The sequence below is a fragment of the Penaeus monodon genome, chromosome 12, assembly GCF_015228065.2.
Source record: "Penaeus monodon isolate SGIC_2016 chromosome 12, NSTDA_Pmon_1, whole genome shotgun sequence".
In the NCBI taxonomy this organism is placed as follows: Eukaryota; Metazoa; Arthropoda; class Malacostraca; order Decapoda; family Penaeidae; genus Penaeus; species Penaeus monodon.
The window spans coordinates 6,256,746-6,266,745 of record NC_051397.1 but is presented as its reverse complement, the minus strand read 5'-3'; the positions used below and the strand labels follow the sequence as shown (position 1 = coordinate 6,266,745).

The window sequence follows — 10,000 nt, the reverse complement described above, 5'->3', positions numbered from 1 at the left end:
AAACAGCACGTTGAATGGACTACAGACATTGAAAAAGGTAGGTCTCAGATGGTTGATACTTAATACAGTGCTTTATGATAGTGGTATATATTTTTAAGTAATCTTAGATCACATGTTTTACAGTCCTGTAAGTCTGGTCCTTTTGAATTCAAATGGTACACTGATTGAAGTTTCTGTACTTTTCCAGATTTTTTCTTTTGCTTTTGTTTTGGTTACCTGATGACTTGCTTGGGTGTGCAAAGTGGATGACTCCTAGACAGCAACAGTGAGGAAGAGAGGGCGTGAAGAGCACCATGTAATTTGTCGCGGAGCATGGAATGAACCTTGGACTTTGCCGTCATTTGTGTGAATACTGTTTTTTTTTTTTTTTTTTTTTTTTCCCTTACATCAAGATGTTCGGTAACTGTGGTGATTTGAACTCAGACACTGGGAAGATTAGCTTCATTTTTTTTTTTTTTTTTTTTTTTTTTTTTTTTTTTTTAAGAAAAAAATCACAATTTGCTAATCAGATAATGTTGACCTCCAGGAACTAGAAAACTGACACTGCTGACATGTAAGACAAAGGAAATGTGTAAAAATTGGAAACTGGAAAATCTTACAGTACAAAGATATAAATCTGCATCCCAACTTTTTTTTGTCAGATTTAAGGATTTCTCTCTCCACATTTCAAGTTTAGGCCAAACTTTCATTAAGAGAAAGTAAAGAAAAATTGGATTTGGCAGAAATAAAGTGAACAAGCACTAGATGTTGAAGTGACCGGTACAGTGTAAAGAAGTCAGCTGTGGAAAACTTTTATATGTCACCTACTTATGTCTAATATTATAACCATAATGGAAATGGGAATGATTTGCCTTATTCATAATGTCCATCAGAGATGAACAGAGTGATAAATCTGTGTGATATATGTTTGAAAAGTCTGAATGAGAGTGAATAATTTACAATACAAATATGTGATGAATGTTTTGAAATCACATCTTCAAGCAAACTTGCTAAGAAATTTTATCCTCACAGCTGAGGTTAGGTATGTATGAAATTTAGAATATAGTTTGATTTTAAAAATTACCATTGGAAATAACATTTTTTCCTATGAATAATCTTGTTGGAGGCTCTTGTATGCATTCAACTAGTTTTTTTTTACTGGAAAGGAGTGTCAAGCTATGCTACAAGTCTAAATCAACTAATTCTTCCTGTGTTTTCTGTAAGGAAGTATTTCATGACTCCCTGTCTGAGTTTCAGCATTATTTTAGTTGAGTTTATATAACTGTTATGATCTTATGTAAGCTATTTTCAAATTTGTTTTAATCAGATGACTTCATGTAAAAATATGATCATAATCTATCTATCTATCTATCTTTTTATGTTACAGATTGAAGGCCAGGAGTTAATTTCATGAATTTTTAAAGTAAATATTTCATAATTTATTGTTTCTATAATTATAGTTTACCTGTTGAAGTAAACAAATTATTGTACTGTTCTTTTACATTTTGACTTCTTTTTATGTTGTTTACTACATGTCCATTTCTCCAAATGTGTGATAGGGCATCTAGATTATATATCCTTGTTCCCCTTCTGTTTCTGTTTTGAAGGTAAACATTTTGCATTAAAGATTACATTTTACCCATTGTTTTTGAGCCTCACATTTTCTTTATTGGTCTGTTGTATTATTGCCATAAGGTGCTGTTGTGTTTGTAAACTTTTTTTTTATAAAGGATATCAGAGATATTCTTGGTAAAATATAGACACTGTATGACTAGAAAATAAGGTTTGGATACCAAATTATATATTTATTCATGTTGGCATAACATTATTTAAGTATTTAGCTCTCACATATTTTGTTTTTTGTATTTTATCCATGAATTTTGTATTTTGGTGTGGAATTCTTTATATTGTTGATGAATCTTTACTATTACCTTTTAATAATTGGAGCTTCATCTTTAAGGAAGTAATGCAAAGAATTTTTTGACTTTGCCTTTTAGTGCAATCAATAGTATGTGAAAACTGGTGTTCATATATTTTTAGGCTTCATTTTTCTGATTAATTTAATGGAAGCAGGGGAGAGTTTACATTATTATGGAATTGTGAGTCAGAAAAGTGACTTTTGTTTTTGTTTTTATTATAAGATAGTAAGCTCTTTAAAAAATTATAGTAGGAAATAACTTGATGTTTTAATTGTTGTAAAGTGAATTGTGCCTTTGCTATTTTTTATGCACAAAAGTAGCATATATATGGCAATCTGTACTTTCTGTTATGATATTAATACTGTTAGTGATCTAGTGTAAAGTTGAACTGAAAGCTAACCTAGGCTAAGAGGTTCATATTTATTAGGAGGGCATTTACTTATATAGAAAATGAACCAAAGAAGATTGGATGGTGTAAGCAAACTTTATTCAATGTGGCTGAGCTTGTCTTTAATAAAGATATATATTCATTATCATGGCCATTAATACAGTTTGGTTGACATACCTATGAAGAGTCCTCTGTTTTTCTTTTTCATTAGAATTTAAATCAACATCAGTTGTTATAACATATGTTTAGTAGACAATAGCTTTGGTAAGAATGCTTAATTTTAATCTATACTTGTATGATATGTGTGCTTTTAAACCCTTGATATAAGGGGGCTTTCAGTGTGAGGAATAATAATAAGATTTTGCCATTGCATAATGAGCAGAACTGGTTGTAGAGCACAGTTTATATCACTAACAATAGATAAATACCAGGATCTGTTGCAAGATGCCAAAATTCTTGAATTTTCTAAAATGTTCCAACTTTGTGGGTTTATGATTATGAAACAAAGTAAAGATTCAGTTGTAGGATTTTATATTATTTATTGTGTAATGCTGTTTGCCTCTTCAGAGGTTAAGTGTCAGACTCTTGGAAGCAATGTTTTTAGATGATGTTTATGAATGTCCAGTTTGTTTTACAACCTTATTGTTTTTGATGTTATATTTTGCATTCATGACAGTGCCTGTTTATGGTATTTTGGCTTCTTCATTTGTAATTAGTCAGTCTTTATCTTTATGATCAGTGAAAGGATGAACTGTTTATCTCAGCACTGTTGAGTATTGTTTAGTATGCAAAAACCAGGCACTTGGCACTAATAGTTTTTGTCTTAATAGTAATTAACCATATCTGGAATAGATAACCAATTTGACATAGTAATTATGTATTAAAGCAACATTTGAAGAATCTATCTTTGTATTCTAGAACTGTATTTCTTCTTTTTTTTTGGCCTTTCATTTTTAAGGATTAGGAATTGTATATTCACACACCCTATGGGTTATTGTAAGGTTATGATATAGCATGAAATGCATACTTGTCATGACTACTTATTTCAGATTTTGCATATACTGATTTTGCATAAACATACTTTGACAGAGACTTGTTTTTGAATTTAAGCAGAGTGCCATAGTCTAATCCACCTAAATGAAGAACTGGAAGGAATATTTTTGACAGGTTTTGATAAGAAGCTATTTTGAGAAAACAGATTATTGTCTACATAGTGTTGTGTATTGACATGTTGAGCACAGCACTGAGGAGTCTCTCTCTCTCTCTCTCTCTCTCTCTCTCTCTCTCTCTCTCTCTCTCTCTCTCTCTCTCTCTCTCTCTCTCTCTCTCTCTCTCTCTCTCTCTCTCTCCCTCTCCCTCTCCCTCTCCCTCTCCCCCTCCTCTCCCTCCTCTCTCTCCTCTCCCTCTCCCTCTCCCTCTCCCCTCCCTCCCTCCCTCCCTCCCTCCCTCCCTCTTCCTCTCCCTCTAACTCTGCCTCTTTCTCCATTCTCTCTTTCCCTCTCATACAAACACAAGTACAATAAGAACACATCCATCTGCATGCCAAATAGTATCTTTCCATGAAATTCCAATCTGCCTAGTAGTAATGTACAAAAGAAACATATAAGATATAAATAAACCACAGTGTCATGCACTAAAAAAGACTTGAAAAGTAGTGCAATGGAAGGCCCTTTTTTAATATTTACTGCTAAAAATGTACATAAGGTTGTAGATTATGATAATCCAGAAAGCTTTTTAAAGGTGATGTTCTTAACCTTTTGATGATCATCTCAGGATGGGTAGCAGCATGGGGTACTACACAGCAAGCGGCATGCCAGGCGGTGGTGTATACCAGACAGTGGGGGGCATGCAAGGTATGTCTGCAGGGATGTATGGGACCCCACAAGGCCCCACGGCAGCGGGTCACACTGCTACTGTCTCCTACAGGGCACCAACACCCCCACAGACACCTAGTACACAGGCAAGTCAAGCTGAGGATATGAGTGAGGTTGTATGATAGGTACCAGCAAGGTGATAGATGGTTTGGACTCCGTGATGTTAATTGAAGGATATCACTTTCGAGAGAAAAATGAAAGTGGTATCAACTGATCATACCTTTTTTTCTTAAACCAAAATCTTAATCAGTGTCCGATTGGTTATATGTAACTTACAACCTTACAACTCTAACTGACTTCCTAACAAGAAGTAGAAGTAAAATTATTACTTTGAACATTGCACCTTAGTCTTAGTGACATCCGCCACCACCACCTGTTGCTATAGCCATCATCCAATCTTGTTCTTTATACTAAGAGCAGGAAATCTGTCTGCAAACCTTATTCTTAATGCTTCTGTAATTATTTGTAGTACAATTTTGAACAAAAAAATCCCTAAATTCCTATTAATGTGATTCTCAGGTGAATCTGTATCTAGCTGTAAGTGTAACCTTTCTTTACTGTCAATTTTCAAACTAGGTGCTGGATATTAGTATGTTAAGAGAACTCTACTCTGTCACATAATCTTAACGAAATGAGAGTTAGTTCATGTTTAAGCCACAACAAGTGTAGATAGTACATTTCAGATTACTAAAGATACGAAAAGCCCTGGTTTGAAAATTTAAATGGATAAGCACAGATAATGATTCACTTAAATAAATAAGAAGTTATCAGCCAGCAAATATTAGTATTAGTCTTTAACATTACTTTGTAAATTACTGAGTAGACACCCATTATTCCTTCTAAATCTGTTGGCAGTTGTATTCTTTAGTGGTGAGTAATTTTCACTTTATATGTGTATGTGTGTGTGTGTGTGTGTGTGTGTGTGTGTGTGTGTGTGTGTGTGTGTGTGTGTGTGTGTGTGTGTGTGTGTGTGTGTTGTGTGTGTGTGTGTGTGTGTGTGACATTTATCTACAGTATATATATATATATATATATATATATATATATATATATATATATATATGTTATTATATATTATATATATATATATATATATATAATATATATATATATATATATATATATATATATATATATACATATATACATATAAAGAATATATATACATATGTGTTGTGTGTTAGTTTTGTGTGTGTGTGTTTGTGTGTTGTGTGTTGTGTGTGTGTGTGTTGTAGTGTGTGTGTGTATGTATGTGTGAAATTTTAGTGCCAGTCTTATAGTGTATTTTGATTATTATGTATAGTTATATGTATATATAATTTAAGTATATATATATATATTGCGTGAGTGTGTGTGTGTGTGGTATGGTGTGTGTGTGTAGTGTGTGTGTGTGTGTGTGTGTGTGGTGTGAGTGTGGTGTAGTGTGAGTGTGAGTGTGAGTTGTTGTGTGTGTGTGTGTGTGTGTGTGTGTGTGTGTGTGTGTGTTGTGTGTGTGTGTGCTGTGGTGGGCGCGTGGCGTGCGCGTGCGCGTGCGGTAGGCTGCGGTGCGTGCATGGTGGGTTGTGGGTGTATTATATATATATATATAATATAATATTTTATCTATCTATCTATCTATATATATATTATATGTATATATATAAAAAAAAATTTATATATATATATATATATATATATATATATATATATATACATATTTATACATACTGTTTGTATGTATATTTATATAAAAATGGAGTGGTGTGTTATTCTTAAACATTTCTGTATAGAATATTAAACAAAATATTACTGCATGTCAAGTAAGCAATAAATGTATAAATGAGAATCTTCTCATATGAATATGCACAGGCATCATTGCACAAATACATTTAAATCTTAATTTTTACTAGAATATAGCCCTAAGAAAGAGAGCCGACTGACTTTTCTCTCTCTCTCTCTCTCTCTCCATCTTCAATTTGAAAAACAAAACCACAATGGCAAGTTCTATTTTAGTGGAAAACTCTTTTCCAAGTAAGCATTAGCAGCTGGAGGCAAATAGAAAAGCATTTTTCCTGCAAGCAAGTAGTGATTTCATGGGCCAGAATAATGGAGTGGAAACAAAACAAATCAATAATATTATTTTTTTCTGTGCAAGAAATCTAAATTTCTTACCATAACTAGAAAAAGGGAGGGAAGCAAGCAATTGGTTGAAAAACTGGTGAAAAAAATGTGCAGTAGACCCTAAAGGAGTAATTCACATTTGAAAAGTAAAAATGGTGTTTTATGATTAAATTTTTCTTTTAGTAGCATCATTTATCATATTATATATTTTGTCTTTCCCTGAGAAAGTGGAAAAGGATATTTTTAATATTTTCATGAAACCTTATATAGTAGTGTTATCATATTTTAAGTTTAAAAGTTATTAATATGCATTTTATATGAATATGTGAATTGTATAAGACACTGCATTTCATCATTTTAAAGGGTTAATGAAAGGGACCATCAACTCTCTAAAGCATGTGTGTCAACACGCATGGGCCCACAAGCCAAACTTGGTCCTAGGGATAGTCACACAAGTGTCCCTTGGGATGATAGGAAGAATTATTAGCCTTAAAAATCAGGATCACTGTGAAGAAAAATAATGTCAAATACACTTTGTTACCATCATTTACAATCTATTAAACAAAAAGAAAAAAAGAGGGGGAGACTTAGAGATTTGTTCTTTTAAGCCTTTAGTTTTGACTTTTCACTTAAACTCGGTAACCCCTTGAAGTTTTTGAGAGACGTAGATTAAAGTTTGTCAATATTTTATACAAAGGTAAATTTGATAAAAATACCTTAAAATTATAGCCCACAAGCCAAACATGGCCCTTGGGATAGTCACACAAGTGTCCCTTGGGATGATAGGAAGTATTAGTAGCCTCAAAAATCAGGATCACTGTGAAGAAAAATAATGTCAAATACACTTTGTTACCATCATTTACAATCAATTAAACAAAAAGAAAAAAAGAGGGGGAGACTTAGAGATTTGTATCTTTTTTTAAGCCTTTAGTTTTGAACTTTCTCACATAAACTCCGGGAGCCCCCTTGAAGTTTTTGAGAGACAGTAGATATGGAAAGTTTAGTTAAATATTTTATGCAGAATGGTAAATTTGATAAAAATACCTTAAAATTATGTGAAATGAAAGTGTTGAAGATTTTCCACATATTTATATATTGAGAATTTTGTGAGGCAGTTTTAGATTTGTTGGGGTTAATAAGATAGTAAAAAAATTCAATAAGTTTTAGGAAATTTTTTGTGGGAATTTTTTGTTGTTGTTTATATACATTTATGTATATTTTTCCACAACAGGGTAGATGTGAAGTCTTACAGATTCTTTCTTTTGTTTGCACAATGTGTATTAATAGTGTACATGTGAAAGACTTAATGGTGGGCAGAGGCCCCTTAAAATAGGGAAAAAAAGAAAAGACAAGAAAAAATCTTCCTATACTTGCTTTGGTTGTAATTTCTGGCCAATGAGTCATTGCTCAATATGTGTACATTCTGCTTACTTCAGTAATTTATATTCTTTATAAAAGCAAAAAATATGAGAAAAAAATATATGTTTATTTTCACCAAAATGTTCAGATTTTGGAAAGCTTGAATATGAGAGCAAGATGTCTGAAGCACATCTTTCAGAATCCAAGAACAAAAGTCAGATTTTAATCATCCTAAATTGTGATACAAAAAATAGCGGGAAGATGCTCAGTCTTCCATGTGAAATTTTGGCCTTTTCTACTTTTTTACTTGAAATTGAGTAAGTGATGGAGCAAAGATTACTAATAATAAAAAGGAAAGACTGAAAAATGCTGAAAAGAAGAGGATAATGTGTGCCTTTCCTCATGCAGTATACCAGTAAAAAGTAAGATATGAATATTGTAGCATTATAGTTTTGTATATAATTTTATTTGTATACTCTCAATGCAGACATCTCATCAGATATTTTTTTCCTTTCTGCCTTTACTTGTATATCTTTTTACAGATGAAGATGGGATCGATTTAATTTAGATATATTGTGGTTACTCAAAAATTAAAACCAGAGTAAATTTAGGAAGACACACACACACACACACACACACACACACACACACACACACACACACACACACACACACACACACACACACACACACACACACAACACATACACACAACACACACACACACACATACACACACACACACATACACACACACATACACACACACACAAAATGCATCATATAGGTGCCTCACTTATAATTGGTACATTTTCAGTGGATAGTAGGCAGCTATGGGTTTGTTTAAATTCTCAGACAGACTGAAGTGATTGGAGTAAACCTCATTATAAACATTAGTGCCCCATATATGTAATTTCATCTTATTCTTAATGTTGTTACACTGTCAATGTATAAATGTAACATTAATGTAGCTAAATATACCAACATAAATAATGTAATATGTATTGATGGGTTGTGGGTCAGTCTGATATCTGGTAAGGGAGGCCCAAGGCTAATATTATATGGCTGGTGAGGAAAGGTATATGAAATTCTAGTAATCATCATTATATATTATGGAGTGAGTAATAAAAGGTGTGGCATATAATGTTAAGAGAGACAGATTATGTTATGAGTGTTTTTATGTTGATAGTTAATATATATTGTGCACACTCATCTACATTTATACACACTTATTAACAAAAGAATATTCAACTAGTGTTTGATGGTTGTTAGGTTTAGCAAAAAGGGAATGCACAGTTACTATAACAACATACATGGTAACCTAATGTTTATAATGGGGAGTGCTCCAATTTATCAAGCCATAGCATGATATTGTAAATGAAAATGGAGTTGCTGTTTCTTTTGCCCACGAAAAACGGTAAATGTACAAGTAAATGACAGCTTGAAGTTAGCATATTTTGGGGCACAAGGATGATGAAAAGAACATAGAAGTGATGTAATGAGAAGATGAAAAATAAAGCTAATAGTACAAAAGTTGTGGTAATGACAGACACACAAGGATAGTGATATTCATTTGCACAAGACAACACCTATGGTATTGCAGACATGATAATAATTACACAGGTGATGGCTCTACATTGTAGTAGATTTTGATGTGCAGCTCTACATTTAAGGATGGATGTAAAGTCAAGTTAATTTTGACATAGATTTCAGGTGGGGCTTAAATTTCCTTACTACTATTCCAGTGAACATTATTTAAGATGATCTATTTAAGAATATACTCTTTTTAGTAGTTCCCTTATTATACACAGTTCATATACATAGTCAGTAAATCTAGAGAGGAGCTAATTATTCTGCTTTATGTGTCATTAAAAAATATGGGTGTGTTTACTGTACATCTTTGTCATTGTGTTTTATGTGTTTATGGGTATGCATGTGTAATTAGTACAGTATATCAAATCCTGTCTCCCAGTATTATCCAGATTATAACAGATAGAAATACTGAAGAGATAATTGATTATGAACATCAGGATTGCAAATCAATATTTGTTTCAAACTTGCATTCTCAGGTTTGTTGTCTGTGATCAGTTTTATTAAAGAGTAAAGGGAAAGACAGGGAAAAATAAATATTTTTTCTGCAAGAGAATTATTTCATTATGTTAGCCTTATGGCATGATTATTCATGAAAAGACCTATAATATGAAAAGTAACATGTATATATGAGACTTCATTAAGGAGAAACAGGATTTCTTATGAAGTGTATGAATGCCAACAGTTTGAAAGAGGGGGTTAATTATCACAACACTATGTGGTATTGGTTATTCACTAGAATGAGATGTTCTGTTGCTTTGACATGCCTTGATCTGTGTTTTACTAGTTAA

General features: G+C 32.5%; 1 protein-coding gene across 1 annotated transcript in view; it reads left to right on the top strand.

Annotated features, from left to right (window-relative positions):
- LOC119579600 (protein encore-like) overlaps positions 1 to 10,000 on the top strand; it is a 123,885-nt gene that overhangs the window by 112,952 nt on the left and 933 nt on the right. Inside the window, 1 exon segment of the mRNA XM_037927522.1 lies at positions 4,060 to 4,246. Within this exon segment, the coding sequence (XP_037783450.1) occupies positions 4,060 to 4,246 (187 nt within the window).